This window comes from Pseudoliparis swirei, chromosome 6 (assembly GCF_029220125.1).
Source record: "Pseudoliparis swirei isolate HS2019 ecotype Mariana Trench chromosome 6, NWPU_hadal_v1, whole genome shotgun sequence".
NCBI classification, from domain to species: domain Eukaryota; kingdom Metazoa; phylum Chordata; class Actinopteri; order Perciformes; family Liparidae; genus Pseudoliparis; species Pseudoliparis swirei.
The window spans coordinates 28,627,879-28,644,819 of NC_079393.1; the positions used below are offsets into that span (position 1 = coordinate 28,627,879).

At 52.8% G+C, this 16,941-nt stretch overlaps 2 protein-coding genes across 3 annotated transcripts in view; one reads left to right on the forward strand and one right to left on the reverse strand.

Moving 5' to 3' along the window:
• The window catches only part of vps4a (vacuolar protein sorting 4 homolog A), a 39,335-nt gene extending 36,298 nt beyond the window's left edge, over positions 1-3,037 (forward strand). Inside the window, exon 10 of the mRNA XM_056417348.1 lies at positions 160-3,037. Within this exon, the coding sequence (XP_056273323.1) occupies positions 160-261 (102 nt within the window). The 3' untranslated portion in view covers positions 262-3,037. The remainder of the gene's footprint in view (positions 1-159) is intronic.
• A 348-nt stretch (positions 3,038-3,385) lies between these two features.
• On the reverse strand, positions 3,386-15,878 carry cdk10 (cyclin dependent kinase 10). 2 transcript variants are annotated; one of them, XM_056415955.1, is made up of 15 exons: positions 15,789-15,872; positions 15,165-15,391; positions 13,803-14,074; positions 12,930-13,002; positions 12,781-12,852; positions 8,387-8,489; positions 8,218-8,299; positions 8,046-8,113; positions 7,909-7,961; positions 6,645-6,714; positions 6,447-6,506; positions 5,211-5,334; positions 4,810-4,949; positions 4,644-4,696; positions 3,386-3,927 (listed from the first exon to the last, which is right to left on the reverse strand). In XM_056415955.1, the coding sequence occupies exons 3-15, from the start codon at positions 13,890-13,892 to the stop codon at positions 3,833-3,835; spliced, it is 1,083 nt and encodes a 360-aa protein (XP_056271930.1). In that variant the 5' UTR covers positions 13,893-14,074; positions 15,165-15,391; positions 15,789-15,872; the 3' UTR covers positions 3,386-3,832. The 2 variants fall into 2 exon arrangements, with proteins under 2 accessions (XP_056271930.1, XP_056271931.1); XM_056415956.1 differs by lacking the exon at positions 15,165-15,391 and having other exon boundaries at positions 15,789-15,878.
• Between the last annotated feature and the right edge of the window lie 1,063 nt (positions 15,879-16,941).

The following is a 16,941-nucleotide window of genomic DNA, read 5'->3' on the forward strand; positions in this document are numbered from 1 at the left end:
GCTCTGCTTACAGGAGGACGTGACGTCTGAGTCAGTTTTATTCAGCCCATGTTACCGGGATGGGGAGTGGAGGTGCTTCTCCCCTCAGTCACTGTGTGTAGACGACGGTCCTCACCTGTACGTCTGACATGCTAACATGCTAACCTCTGCCGCCTGCAGTCGGACATGCTGCGCTCGCTGTCCACCACCCGGCCCACGGTCAACACCGAGGACCTGCTGAAGGTCAAGAAGTTCACGGATGACTTTGGAATGGAGGGCTGAGGGACCGCTGCACCTCCCCCGCTCCACGAGGAGGCGCAACCTGCCCCCAACGAAGCTCATAACACCCCCACACGCCCCTCCCTCCACCTCGATGCTCAGCCGAGCGCTTGGTTCTCTGCCTCCTCACGGATTTCAAAATAAAGGCCCGGTCCGTTTGACTCATCCAGGCCGCAGATTTTTTTTTAATCCTTGGAGGGAGTTGACCTTTTGAATCTGAACGTGTGTTCTCGTGACTGAAGGACAGAACCGGACCTCATATTTATTTCCCCGTGTGCACTTTGCTCACAACGAAGGACGCCAACGTGTGAAGAAAGAGAAAAAGAAGAAGAGTTCTCCACCTAAAGTGTTTTTATTGATGTTTGTCTGTCACTTGAAGACTTGAGTGACTCGGCGCCGCCCGCCGCCCCCCCCCCACAGCGCTCCGCCTCGTCTCTACAGTGCAGGAGGAGCGATGCGTTCAGGGCCACGCGTCACACGTCCGCCATCCAAAAACTATTTAGAAGCTCAGATGTAAAACCTCTCGTGGTTTTTTTAAAACATTCATTGAGCAGCTACTCTGGAGCTTTATGTCCCGTGATCTTCCTCATCCCCGGTGACTTGACGTTAACGGTGGATAAACGTTGTGCGTCTGTGCCGAGGCGTTTCCATTTCATCACGTCTTCCTGCCGTGACGGAGCTCTATTCATACAACTTGACTGGCTGCAGAGATCGTTTGTTTACACTTGAAGTATTTATTCTTTTGGGATGCAAAATGCACACAGAGTTCTGCTCTGAGGCCACCATCATGTTTCATGAATGCTTTCCTTCTAAATAAATCGTATTTATCCCGTTAGCTAAGGACAGCTCGCCCCGTTCGGGAGGTTAAAATCACCGTTTGACCCCTGTAACCGTCACAATGTAACCTGCATTAATAAAACCAGACATTTCAAATCGAAAGAAAGGTCGTTTTTGGTTGTAATGTTTATTATGTTCATCGGCTGAAGGTTTAAACATCTTCAGCGTCAGTAAACCTGAGTCACTCCCGTTGTAACTTTACACTCACGTTAGTTTACAGTACCTCGTAGACGCTGAAGCTCTCCAAGGAATACTTTGAGAAAAATGCTTATTCACTTTTTCTGCGTAGTTATAAAACATAAAACTCGTCTGAAAAGAGCTTCAGCTAACGCTACTCATGTAGCGCCAACGGGGTTTCCACATCCTGGAAAATGAGAGGACAAGTAAAACATCTTGGACTATCTTGTGTTTTTCTGAACTATTACATCAACATTCTCCTATTTCCCTTTAGCAAAGGATTACATTCAAGCTAACTATCAGAGCTCCCACAACAGCTAACGTTGCTACGGGCTAAGTTGTGTTCAGGGTCATGTCGCCATTCTACTGGGAGTTACGCGGCTGAGCATTTTGGTTAAGTCGTGTAAACTCTGAACAACAATCCACCACCGTAGATAGCTATGCTAATGCTAACGTGACATTAGCATATTTGGTTCACTTCTTAAACGTTGAAGTGCCTGCTAACTTGAGACTCAACGTTAGCTAGGAGCGTTGGTCTCCAAAGTGTGGAGAGATTTGGAAAATAACAATTAATGGGTAAAAATTGAAAGAGACCAAACACCGGCTAACGGTACTTTTTCACATTGCTAGCATCGTCTCTTCAAACCAGTGGCGGTGCGTCCATAGGGGGCGCTAGGGCGCCGCCCCTCTTAAAATTTTGAGATGAAAAAAAAAAAAAAAAATTTGAATATATCCTGTCAAAAAACATTATATACCAAATCATTTAAATAGCACATAAACCGTGTTGATGCGCTAAATGTGTGTGGGAGACAGTCAGCCTGTCAACAACCACTTAAGTTAAATGTGACAGAAATAATATATCGCCACTCATCACTGAGAGAAGCCCCTCCCCATTTTCGGGGCGCCAGCCCAACGTGTGTGTGCGGCAGCGAGCAAACATTTCACGGTCGTTTCGGCAAGGACGGCTTCTCATTGGCGGATGAAACGTGAATCTTGGGGCGCAAAAATGTGCGCTCTGGCCAATGATATCGTTTTATTATTTCACGTGACTGGAGTATTCGGCAGATCAGAGACGGATCGTTCCCTCAGCCAGAGAGCTCCACGGAGCTACGCGAGCAGGTAGCTAACGGAGCTGTTAGCTGGAGCTCAGTGAGTAATGCTGTTTAGTTTCTCCTGTCTGTTGTTCCAAAGGGACTGAAACTCTCTGGACTACAACGGGGTGAGGGGTCTAAAGAGCTGCAGACAAGTGGAAAGCACAAATCTTAACGCAGTTATCTCGCTAAGAGCATGGAGCTAACTCGCTAACAGCATGAAGCTAACAGCATGAAGCTAACCCTGTTTGCAGAGCAGCAGAAGGAGACCGAACTGGCATCGAAACACAACGAAGAAGTTCTGAAAAACAGACACATTCCCTCCAGAATAATGAAACAGGCTGGTTACAGACATGATGACTTTAACCAGAGAGTTATTGAGACGTTTGCCCACTTTAAAGAGAGGAGCTACTTGTCTTTACAGTAGTGGGTCTACTCTGTCACCCAATGTAACATGTGATCTCTTTCTGACTCTATTCTGCTCTGAACCTCTTTCATGTGAGGGTGAAACTCTTTTATTCTGTAAACCTCTGAAACCCAACCCAATGTTCCTTAAAGTTGCTCTGAACCTCTCATGCCCAAAGTTACAGTGTGTTGATAGTTGTTGTTGGACCGTGTTGAGCACGCTGTGTTCTTGAAATAAAGCTTTGTTTTTTACAATATTCTACTCAAAACCTCTTTTCTTCTCATTGTTGAGTGATATTTAAACCGCGTCGCCCAACTGCGCACCCCCCCCTCCCAAAAAAAAATTCACCAGCCGCCACTGCTTCAAACACAATACTCCATTGTTCAGGTGAAACGGACCACGGCGTGACGTGAGTCGCCCGTGTAGCGGCGGCTCAGTGGAGGTGAAGCGTCTCCTCAGACTGACGCATGAGTCAGTTAATACCCGCACACTCACTTTAGAACATTTAGGTATTAGCATCTAGTCTCTGCTCCTGGTGTTCAGGCTCATGCGTCGCGGTCTGTAGTACCAGCGACATGTCACGGAGAACCATAGAAACAACGTGGGAACCAGCAGCTTCTCATGCAACTCTTTTTTTTAATTCAATAAAAAGCGAATAAACATTTCTGGAAAACAAGTCAGACTTTTCCTCTACGGACTACCTCGGCCAGCAGGTTGAGGTCGCCTCAAGGACACTTGGGACACACTCAAACCTCAACAAGGCGGCCTCAGAGGCAGGAGCGACTGAGTCACGCGGGCCGATGGGGCCGTGTGCAGAGACCACCAAGTCCATCCGCTTCCTGCCCGTCGTGGTTTTGATGCTGGGAATAGAAGAGACGTCTCAAACATGACAAACACTCACAAAGGGACCAACAGCTCGTCGTGGTCGTCAGGGCAACGTCGTCCTCGTCTCGAAATTCAGAAATCCATCAACCGTCATGAACCACTGGCTCTGCGTCTCATCGGAGTCCTCCTGGCCCTCGCGAGCGGAGCCAAAATGTCCGTCCCCGAGAACGGCGTCTCGTCACACTTTGATCCTCTTGGGCTGGCCGTCCGCCGACGGGCCGGCGCGCTTGTTGCGGTGGTGGGGGAAGGTCGGCATCAGGTCGGGTTCACAGGCTGGAAGAGAAGCAGGCGGTCAAGACCAGAGACCCGAAGGACACCAGAGGACAGGAAGGAGTCATAGAGGACAGGAGTCACACAGGAAGGAGTCACAAGGGAAGGAGTCAGAGGACAGGAAGGAGTCACAAGGGAAGGAGTCATAGAGGACAGGAAGGAGTCACAAGGGAAGGAGTCAGAGGACAGGAAGGAGTCACAAGGGAAGGAGTCATAGAGGACAGGAGTCACAGAGGACAGGAAGGAGTCACAAGGGAAGGAGTCAGAGGACAGGAAGGAGTCACAAGGGAAGGAGTCATAGAGGACAGGAGTCACAGAGGAGTCACAAGGGAAGGAGTCAGAGGACAGGAAGGAGTCACAAGGGAAGGAGTCATAGAGGACAGGAAGGAGTCACAGAGGACAGGAAGGAGTCACAAGGGAAGGAGTCAAAGAGGACAGGAAGGAGTCACACAGGAAGGAGTCACAGAGGACAGGAAGGAGTCACAGAGGAAGTAGTCAGAGGACAGGAAGGAGTCACAGAGGACAGGAAGGAGTCACAGAGGAAGTAGTCAGAGGACAGGAAGGAGTCACAGAGGAAGTAGTCAGAGGACAGGAAGGAGTCACAGAGGAAGTAGTCAGAGGACAGGAAGGAGTCAGAGGAAGGAGTCACAGAGGACAGGAAGGAGTCACAGAGGAAGTAGTCAGAGGACAGGAAGGAGTCACCGCTGGTGAATACTCACGGAGAGGTTTCTCTTTGAAGTAGGAATTCTCCAAAGAATCTTTGGCAGTCGCTCTGGATGAGGAACAGAGACGGAGCGTTGAGTCAATGTGTCCCATGAAGGGTTAAATCCAGCTGGAGTCATCACGCCTTCATGTGTGTGTGTGTGTGTGTGTGTGTGTGTGTACCTGCGCTGGGGGTTGTACATGAAGAGCTGGTTGAGCAGCCGGTGTCCGGCCTCAGAGAGCCAGGTGAACTTGTTCTTCAGGTTGTTGTACGGCTGCTTCCTCAGACTGTACTGACTGATGAGGGGCAGCTGGGAGAAACCCTACACACACACACACACACACACACACACACACACACACACACACACACACACACACACACACACACACACACACACACACACACACACACACACACACACACACACACACACACACACACACACACACACACACACACACACACACACACACACACACACACACACACACACACACACACACACACACACACACACACACACCTTCCTTGAGCACAGACCGGTTCACTGTGACCACTCGGGGGGGGGGGGGGTCCTCACCGGCCAGATGTTCTCGTTGGGCGTCCCCAGCAGCTGCACGATCAGGTCCAGCTGCTGCAGCTCAGAGGCTCCGGGCAGCAGAGGCTTGTGGGCCAGCAGCTCGGCCAGGATGCAGCCCACCGCCCTGAGGGGGGAGGGGCATCAACGCCTGCTGCATGGTCTACTCCACAATGACATCGTGAACCACACGATGACATCGTGAACCACACGATGACATCACGGACCACACGATGACATCACGGACCACACGATGACATCGCGAACCACACGATGACATCACGGACCACACGATGACATCGCGAACCACACGATGACATCACAGACCACACAATGACATCGTGAACCACACGATGACATCGCGAACCACACGATGACATCACGGACCACACGATGACATCACGGACCACACGATGACATCGCGGACCACACGATGACATCACGGACCACACAATGACATCGTGAACCACACGATGACATCAGGGACCACACGATGTCATCAGGGACCACACAATGTCATCAGGGACCACACGATGACATCACGAACCACACGATGACATCAGGGACCACACGATGACATCAGGGACCACACGATGACATCGCGAACCACACGATGACATCAGGGACCACACGATGACATCAGGGACCACACGATGTCATCAGGGACCACACGATGTCATCAGGGACCACACGATGACATCGCGAACCACACGATGACATCAGGGACCACACGATGTCATCGCGAACCACACGATGACATCAGGGACCACACGATGACATCGTGAACCACACAATGACATCGTGAACCACACGATGACGTCATACTGTATAGAAGAAGACTTGAGACTAGAGACTGAGACATAAACTCATGTTTACTGAGGGAATACATCAAGAGAAGTAGAGTCACTATATAGACTTCTATACAACCAGAGGAGCCCCCTGGTGGTCAGGAGAGAGAATGCAGCTTTAACACATGAAGCATAGACTTCTATACAACCAGAGGAGCCCCCTGGTGGTCAGGAGAGAGAATGCAGCTTTAACACATGAAGCATAGACTTCTATACAACCAGAGGAGCCCCCTGGTGGTCAGGAGAGAGAATTCCTGCTTCACTTTTCAGGACCAGAAGTTGCTGCCCAGACGGGCATAACAATTGTCGTGGATTAAGAGTGATTAAGTTGAGAGTGTGTGAGTGTGTGTGTGTGTGTGTGTGTGTATTAGTGTGTGAGTGTGTGTCTCACCACATGTCCAGAGCTGTAGTCTGGCTCTTGGTCCCTAGGAGGAGCTCTGGAGCTCTGTACCTGCAGACAGAGGAAGGGGGGGGGCATGATGAGCCCACTACCGTGACACTCGAGTCCTGGCCTGCCCCCGGTGTCGCGGCAGTTCAGGACCAGGAGGCGGCGCCTGCAGTGCTGACCGCAGGAGGCTGGAGAACTCACCACAGGGTGACCACTCTGGGCGTCATGGGCTGCTGGGGGATGCCGTACATGCGGGCCAAGCCAAAGTCAGCTGCACCAACAACAACAACAACAAACATCACGGAATGCACAATAGAGAATACATCACTAGTTATACGTTGTTTTCTTTGTTTCTTTGTCTCTTTGTTGTTGTTTATCCTGTTTTACACTCACTGCTCGAAAGATGTATTTCACTCAAATGAGCATCTCCAAATCTGCACATTGTCTTGATGCCTTCTTTCAATAACAAAAGAAAATACAAACACTCGTAATCATGATGAGTCATGATTACTAGTGTTCAAAAGTTTGGGGTCACGTAGAAATGTCCTCATTTTTCAAAGTAAAAGCATTGTTTTTATCAATGAAGATAACATTAAATGACTCATAACTCTCCATAGTTAATGTGTACATGACTATTCTCTGGTGTTAATGAAGTCTCTACAGAGGTGTGTAGAGGCCCATCTCCAGTGTTCTAGTGGTACATTGTGTTATCGCCTGAGAAGACTAGCAGAGGGGTAGAAACCCCTTCAAGCCCTTTTCATGTGAGCGCAGCTAAAAACAATTATGCTGGAGAGAGAAGCTATAAAAAACTGGCCTTCCTTTGAGCCACAAGAAGAACTACATTCATATTTACTATAAAAATCTTTATTTATAACCTTATCAACGTCTTGACTAGATTTCATATTTATTTTAATATTCATTTGATAAATTAAAGTGAGAGTTTAATGGAGAACACCAAACTGTGTGGTGACGTCAGAGGTCGTGTGTGTCACAGTCTACAGTCAACACTGGAATAAGTGACTCCGTCCCCACTGGAGAGAACACTGGCATCCTCATGTATGTGTTGTTGTTGTTGTTGTTCCTTTCCATATGGACCCAGGTAGAGACGCATTACCGTCACTCCGTCCACGTCACAGGACACGTGACCCGAGTGCTTCATAAAAACACTTTTAGCTTTAGATTCATTTTTATGTCAAACGTCAATTTATTTGTGATCTTTTAAACTCAACAAAATGTTAAACTAATGTCAACACGAAGTGAACTTCAGGTTAGAGTTATCAAAGAAGAACAACTGAAACCATTAAAATATAGAAGACATGAAACTACTACGGGTCACACAAGGCAAAAGAAAAGTTTATAACTGTAGAGAGAGAGGGGGAGAGAGAGGGAGGGAGGGAGAGAGAGAGAGGGGTCTCCTGCAGGTTTAAGGTCCCTGAGGGTCCAGGAGGTTCTGGTGGTGACTCACCGATCTTCACGCAGCCTTTATCCGTCATCAGCAGATTAGAAACCTTCAGGTCCCTGCGAGAGAGAGAGAGAGAGAGAGAAGGATGAAGGCCCAGAGGAGGCCAGGCTCCTCCCCCAGAGGGCCCAGGCGGTGTCTACCTGTGGATGATGAAGTTGTGGTGGAGGTACTCGAGGCCTCGCAGCAGCTGGAGGACGATGCACTTCACCTGGAGGGAAGGACACGTCTTCATGAGCTCCACGCATGAGGCCCGATGAATGTGTTCTAAAGATGATGATGATGATGGCCGCGTGGAGCCTTCCTCTGACCCACCTGCGCCTCGGAGAACGGCGTCTGCATGTTCTCCAGCAGGCTGGCCAGGTCCTGCTCACAGTAGCTCATCACCAGAAACAGACTGAGGAGGAGACACGGCACAGCGATGCGTTCAGGGACTGCGGGACATCTCGCTCGTTGGCCCGTGGCTCCGCCCATGTTGCTCTACCTCTCCAGGTGGCTGCCCACCACCACCTCCTTCAGCTCCACGATGTTGGGGTGCCGGAGCCTCAGCAGCAGGTTGATCTCCCTCAGGCTGCTGATGGGGATCCCTGAGAGGAGGAATGACCTTTGACCTCAGCGCCTCCAGGGAGAGGACACGCTGACTCACGTCTGTCTCCTCGTCCATCAGGACACGCTGACTCACGTCTGTCTCCTCGTCCATCAGGACACGCTGACTCACGTCTGTCAGGACACGCTGACTCACGTCCGTCTCCTCGTCCATCAGGACACGCTGACTCACGTCCGTCTCCTCGTCCATCAGGACACGCTGACTCACGTCCGTCTCCTCGTCCATCAGGACACGCTGACTCACGTCTCCACGTCCATCAGGACACGCTGACTCACGTCCGTCTCCACGTCCATCAGGACACGCTGACTCACGTCTGTCTCCTCGTCCATCAGGACACGCTGACGCACGCCCGTCTCTCGCCCATCAGGACACGCTGACTCACGTCCATCAGGACACGCTGACTCACGTCCGTCTCCACGTCCATCAGGACACGCTGACTCACGTCCGTCTCCTCGTCCATCAGGACACGCTGACTCACGCCCGTCTCTCGCCCATCAGGACACGCTGACTCACGTCCGTCTCCTCGTCCATCAGGACACGCTGACTCACGTCCGTCTCCTCGTCCATCAGGACACGCTGACTCACGTCCGTCTCCTCGTCCATCAGGACACGCTGACTCACGTCCGTCTCCTCGTCCATCAGGACACGCTGACTCACGTCCGTCTCCTCGTCCATCAGGACACGCTGACTCACGTCTGTCTCCCGTCCATCAGGACACGCTGACTCACGTCCGTCTCCTCGTCCATCAGGACACGCTGACTCACGTCCGTCTCCTCGTCCATCAGGACACGCTGACTCACGTCCGTCTCCTCGTCCATCAGGACACGCTGACTCACGTCCGTCTCCTCGTCCATCAGGACACGCTGACTCACGTCCGTCTCCACGTCCATCAGGACACGCTGACTCACGCCCGTCTCCTCGCCCATCAGGACACGCTGACTCACGTCTGTCTCCTCGCCCATCAGGACACGCTGACACACGTCCGCCTCCTCGCCCATCAGGACCCGCTGACTCACGTCCGACTCCTCGCCCATCAGGACACGCTGACTCACGCCCGTCTCCACGTCCATCAGGACACGCTGACTCACGTCCGTCTCCTCGTCCATCAGGACACGCTGACTCACGTCTGTCTCCACGTCCATCAGGACACGCTGACTCACGTCCATCAGGACACGCTGACTCACGTCCGTCTCCACGTCCATCAGGACACGCTGACTCACGTCCGTCTCCTCGTCCATCAGGACACGCTGACTCACGTCCGTCTCCTCGTCCATCAGGACACGCTGACTCACGCCCGTCTCCTCGTCCATCAGGACACGCTGACTCACGTCCGTCTCCCGCCCATCAGGACACGCTGACTCACGTCCGTCTCCTCGCCCATCATGACATGCTGACTCACGTCTGTTTCCTCGTCCATCAGGACACGCTGACTCACGTCGTCTCCTCGCCCATCAGGACACGCTGACTCACGTCTGTCTCCTCGTCCATCAGGACACGCTGACTCACGTCCGTCTCCTCGTCCATCAGGACACGCTGACTCACGTCCGTCTCCTCGTCCATCAGGACACGCTGACTCACGTCCGTCTCCTCGTCCATCAGGACACGCTGACTCACGTCCGTCTCCTCGTCCATCAGGACACGCTGACTCACGTCCGTCTCCTCGTCCATCAGGACACGCTGACTCACGTCTGTCTCCTCGTCCATCAGGACACGCTGACTCACGTCTGTCTCCTCGTCCATCAGGACACGCTGACTCACGTCCGTCTCCTCGTCCATCAGGACACGCTGACTCACGTCTGTCTCCTCGTCCATCAGGACACGCTGACTCACGTCTGTCTCCTCGTCCATCAGGACACGCTGACTCACGTCTGTCTCCTCGTCCATCAGGACACGCTGACTCACGCCTGTCTCCTCGTCCATCAGGACACGCTGACTCACGTCTGTCTCCTCGTCCATCAGGACACGCTGACTCACGTCTGTCTCCTCGTCCATCAGGACACGCTGACTCACGTCCGTCTCCTCGTCCATCAGGACACGCTGACTCACGTCCGTCTCCTCGTCCATCAGGACACGCTGACTCACGTCTGTCTCCTCGTCCATCAGGACACGCTGACTCACGTCCGTCTCCTCGTCCATCAGGACACGCTGACTCACGTCTGTCTCCTCGTCCATCAGGACACGCTGACTCACGTCCGTCTCCTCGTCCATCAGGACACGCTGACTCACGTCCGTCTCCTCGTCCATCAGGACACGCTGACTCACGCCTGTCTCCTCGGCCAGCAGGACACACTGACTCACGACTGTCTCCTCGACCATCAGGACACGCTGACTCACGTCGTCTCCTCGCCCATCAGGACACGCTGACTCACGCCTGTCTCCTCGTCCATCAGGACACGCTGACTCACGCCGTCTCCTCGTCCATCAGGACACGCTGACTCACGCCTGTCTCCTCGCCCATCAGGACACGCTGACTCACGTCTGTCTCCTCGCCCATCAGGACACGCTGACTCACGTCTGTCTCCTCGTCCATCAGGACACGCTGACTCACGTCTGTCTCCTCGTCCATCAGGACACGCTGACTCACGTCTGTCTCCTCGCCCATCAGGACACGCTGACTCACGTCCGTCTCCTCGTCCATCAGGACACGCTGCCTCACGTCCGTCTCCTCGTCCATCAGGACACGCTGACTCACGTCCGTCTCCTCGTCCATCAGGACACGCTGACTCACGTCCGTCTCCTCGTCCATCAGGACACGCTGACTCACGTCCGTCTCCTCGTCCATCAGGACACGCTGACTCACGTCCGTCTCCTCGTCCATCAGGACACGCTGACTCACGTCTGTCTCCTCGTCCATCAGGACACGCTGACTCACGTCTGTCTCCTCGTCCATCAGGACACGCTGACTCACGTCCGTCTCCTCGTCCATCAGGACACGCTGACTCACGTCCGTCTCCTCGTCCATCAGGACACGCTGACTCACGTCCGTCTCCTCGTCCATCAGGACACGCTGACTCACGTCCGTCTCCTCGTCCATCAGGACACGCTGACTCACGTCTGTCTCCTCGTCCATCAGGACACGCTGACTCACGTCCGTCTCCTCGTCCATCAGGACACGCTGACTCACGTCCGTCTCCTCGTCCATCAGGACACGCTGACTCACGTCTGTCTCCTCGCCCATCAGGACACGCTGACTCACGTCTGTCTCCTCGTCCATCAGGACACGCTGACTCACGTCTGTCTCCTCGTCCATCAGGACACGCTGACTCACGTCTGTCTCCTCGTCCATCAGGACACGCTGACTCACGTCTGTCTCCTCGCCCATCAGGACACGCTGACTCACGTCTGTCTCCTCGCCCATCAGGACACGCTGACTCACGTCTGTCTCCTCGTCCATCAGGACACGCTGACTCACGTCTGTCTCCTCGTCCATCAGGACACGCTGACTCACGTCTGTCTCCTCGTCCATCAGGACACGCTGACTCACGCCTGTCTCCTCGTCCATCAGGACACGCTGACTCACGTCTGTCTCCACGTCCATCAGGACACGCTGACTCACGTCCGTCTCCTCGTCCATCAGGACACGCTGACTCACGTCTGTCTCCTCGTCCATCAGGACACGCTGACTCACGTCTGTCTCCACGTCCATCAGGACACGCTGACTCACGTCTGTCTCCTCGTCCATCAGGACACGCTGACTCACGTCTGTCTCCTCGTCCATCAGGACACGCTGACTCACGTCTGTCTCCTCGTCCATCAGGACACGCTGACTCACGTCTGTCTCCTCGTCCATCAGGACACGCTGACTCACGTCTGTCTCCTCGTCCATCAGGACACGCTGACTCACGTCTGTCTCCTCGTCCATCAGGACACGCTGACTCACGTCTGTCTCCACGTCCATCAGGACACGCTGACTCACGTCTGTCTCCTCGTCCATCAGGACATGCTGACTCACGTCTGTCTCCTCGTCCATCAGGACATGCTGACTCACGTCTGTCTCCTCGTCCATCAGGACACGCTGACTCACGTCTGTCTCCACGTCCATCAGGACACGCTGACTCACGTCTGTCTCCTCGTCCATCAGGACACGCTGACTCACGTCTGTCTCCTCGTCCATCAGGACACGACTCACGTCTGTCTCCTCGTCCATCAGGACATGCTGACTCACATCTGTCTCCTCGTCCATCAGGACATGCTGACTCACCATCTTTCTCCTCGTCCATCAGGACACGACTCACGTCTGTCTCCTTGTCCATCCCAACATGCTGACTCACCGTCTTTCTCCTTGTCCATCCGGACCTTCTTCAGCGCCACGATCTCGTCCGACTTGGTGTCGCGGGCTCGGTCTGCATCGGGGACAGGAAGTAGTTTATGTGCCGCGCTCAGAGGAGGCCGGTGGTCGTCGTGTCTCTATTGGCCTTACACACGATGCCGTAGGTGCCTTCTCCGATGCGGTTGAACTTCTCAAACTCTCTGACACTTCTGCAGCTCCCGAACTACAAACAAACAAACAAACAAACGAGTGAAAAGATGGAGGCGACCCAGAGGCTGTAGACTTTTTGCATCAAGCCAACGACACGAATGACAGGAGGAGCTTGGAAGATGCTCGTGTTTTAGGACTCGACCAAGGACTCCACCGAGGACTCCACAAAGGAATCCACTAAGGACTCCACCGAGGACTCAGTGGTGAACACTGAAGCCCACCAGGAGCCCTGAGCCTCTGCAAAGCAGATCAAGGATCTGGGGCGGCTCGTGATTACTTCTACGGCGAGGTTCTCATGCTGAAACAAAAGGCGAGGAAGAGAGGAAGAGGGTTCACCAGGACCCACTGGTGACGCAGAGAGCCGGTGCTCTAATGCGTGTCGGTGGAAGCCGGTAAGCAGATTGTCTGCAGCGGAGGACCTGAACTCGACCCCGAGACCGATCACTGTGATTAGCTCAGGGAGCTCATTACACCACGTGACCACAGCTCCTGCCGAGGGAGAGGAGGCCCGGCTGCCTTCACCTCACGCATGAAGCATGAAGCCGGCATCACGGCCCCATCGCGGGCCGCTTGAAGCCCAGAGATGCGACACCTTCCCAGTAGCAGATGGTTTGTTTACTATTAGCATTAGCATTCGCTTTAGCTTCACACCGTTTCATATCGAGGGCAGACATGTACCCGGTGAGGCGTTCATGGTCCATGTGTCAAATCCACGCCGAGCTGCTCCCTCGGCCATGAAGAGCGTTCACTTGAGGTCGCGGAGTTGCGTCGCTGCTGATAACCAGGACACATCGAACCAGAAGAGTCTCTTACCCGATCACTTTGAGGCACTGTGAATGTTTGATTGTTCTTGATCGACTTCAGCCGTATGGGCTCCGGCTCGTCATCTCCTCCGGGGTCCATTGTTCCGCTTGCGGTGGCTGTTCCCCCCTCAGAGGACTCGGGTATCTCCGGACGGCCGCCGCTCGCTTCAGGACGCGGGCGCCGCCATTGTTCTGCTGTCGGCCACCGGTTGGACAACCAAGAGCTTTCCCGGAGTTTGAACCGTCAGGGTCTGACGTCACTGGGGGGGCATTCGAGTCCTTCTGGGATTTAAACATAAAAGTAGTTAAAGGGTACAAATTTAGTGCAAAGTATTTTAATCTTACATTGTGTAATAGTATTACAAATATTTTAAAATATTAAAAACATACCGGTTACAAATGGGCTATTACAACTTAATGTGCGCTTCTGTTTTTTGTGAGTTGTTCCTGATCTGATGTGAGGTCAAAGGTCAGGGATGTCTCTGTGTACATATTGTAAAGCCCTCTGAGGGGAGTTTGTAATATTGGTCGATGCAAAATCAATTTCGTATCATTTGATTAGCCTGTGAATTGCTAATGCATACACATTACACATAGCTTGGGCTCATGCTAATCACTAGCATACACATAGCTTGGATGCAAGCTAATACAGGGCTCTCAAGTGTCACGCATTGAGCGTGACAGTCACGCATTTCGGTCTTAAGTCACGCACTCCCGCCACACATCGTATTTCTCACGCTGAAAAACTCTCGGCTATTTAATGTTTTAACATGCAGCGCGCAAACATGAGCCGCGCTGCCCTCACCGTGGAGGAATCAAGCGCTCCCCTGGAGGTCTGCTGTGAGGCGCCACTTATCAGCCAATCAGAAAAAATAAATGGGCTACACAGTAGCCAATCAGAAAAAAAATCGTATCTGTTGTATCTGGGTAAGATTTCATCCAGCAACCAATGAAAAGAAAGCATCCTGGGGGGGGGGGGGGGGGGGTGCTGACGGAAATGTCACTCTTACCTGTCTTCAAAACTTGAGAGCCCTGCTAATAGCTAGCATACACATAGCTTGGACGAATGCTAATGCTAGCATACACATAGCTCGGGCCAATGCAAGCGTCTGCATGTAAACTCAAGTTCACAAAAGGTTTCTTAAAAGTTTTAGACTGAAACCATAATAATGGGAAATATGAAATGGCGATTATCATGTCAGCTGTTTGAAATATGAATGTTTGCCACAATCGGTCAAAGTGTCAGCGTGACAGAGCAGCAGTGAGCGATGACATCACGGCCGTCACAGGATGTCTGTGCTCTTGCTTTCCTTTTCATCACGTTCATTTAAAGAAAGCCTTTTGGTGTAAGTCCAGAGTTCTGATCTCCTACCGATGTGCCGTGCCGGGTCACTCTCGGCCCACCGGGCTCCTGCCCACCGCGAAGGGCGTGGAGGACGGCCGCCGCTCCTTGGCGGTGTTGGCGATGGTCACGGTGGGCGGCGAGGCGTAGAGGTCCTCTTGCGACGGCGCCGTGACGATGATGGCCGGTGGGCGCGGAGACGGGTCCGGTGGGTCGGCCTCGGCGCCGGACTTTGACGGGGGGGGGGCTCGCTGCAACTGAGAGGGGCATCAAAGGCGAGCACCAGACATACGACCTCTTGACCTCCACGCCCTCCGGCCGACACCTGGACTCAGTGACACAAGAGGCCATCGGGCTGGGCCTGAAGGTCAGGTCAACCTGCTGTGTGTGTGTGTGTGTGTGTGTCTTGTATGTAGAGCATCAGCACCTTTATAAATTGGATTGAGCTAATTTCTTAAGAGCGTTAGTGCTCTGGACCCCCCCCCCACACACACACACACACACACACACTACTGAGGCCGAGCGGAGTATGTGATTAGCATTCATTCTGCAACAATAACCACAATAAAAAGCTCTCCAAATCAGAGGAACTACAGGTCTTGTTGTTTTTGGGGGTGCACTGCCCCTTTAAGAGAAGCACAGACGTGACTCTACCTGGGCCTTGCTTGTGGCTCCTCCAGCCCCCATCAGGGCTCCAGTCCGCGGGGTCACAGTCCTCTCATGGCGCTCACATCGTGTCCAGTCTACCTTCAGCTCGTCCTCCAGTGGAGAAGAGCCGCGCATGCGCCACTGAGTCTGAGGCCACGGCTTCTGGAGCCACGCCCCCTCGGTCACCCGTCGTTTCTGGAGCCACGCCCCTCCGGTCCGTCACTTTGAGGGATTAGTTGCACACGTGTGGTATGTAACTTGCAGATGCATTGTGGGTATTTAGGAGCGTGGTCCTGGATCCTGACACAGCCGGCGTTTCTCAATTCAAAGTACACGAGTACAGACTTGTGTTCTTTTGGAGTCTGGACTTGGGAGTCTGGACTTGGGAGAACGGGAGGAGGTCTTTCTACGATTGGAACAGCAGCTGACTTGATGACGTCACCACATCAGCTGTTCTTGCTCCTGAGTTTACTCTAATTATTCACTGTAAATTATTTTACACACAGACGCACACACACAGTCCCAGGCGGACACTCTTGCGATATCAAAGAGATGAACTGAGACAAAATGCCCTTTTAACACTTTTAGATCACAAAGAATACAAATATTTAACAAAATAGGCAATAAAACTAACAAACTACATTTAGCCCGGCGGTGGTATGCCTCCGTCGACTTCTTGTAAGTTATTGATGGCGGTGGCACCATGTCCAACCCGTATCATGACATCCACCCATCAGTCAATCTTTTGGCGACAAGGGAGTCTTCTGTTTTTTATTTGAAGACAGAACACCTGGAGAAAGCCCAGTGATGCATTGTACAGTCACACCCCTCCCCTGGGAAGGGAGGTTTGGCCGATTCACAGAATGGCTTAATTCTAAAATGAAAAAAAGAAATAATATAAAACAAATGATGCCGGCGAGACGCGACGTCGGCGAGACGCCCCCGGCCGGCGCAGATGAGCGAGGACCGAACCAGCGGACAAAAAATTCAACCCGCGGCAACACTTCAAAAGTAGCCCAATTCCGCGGGAAAACCGCGGACCTGGCAACACTGGTCGTCTCTCACTCAAAGGGGAACATACGGGGTCTCTTTGCCTCGTGTCCAGGGGGGAAACAGCGCCCCCAAAGACTTGTGGCCAAAGATATATCGCATCGGAACT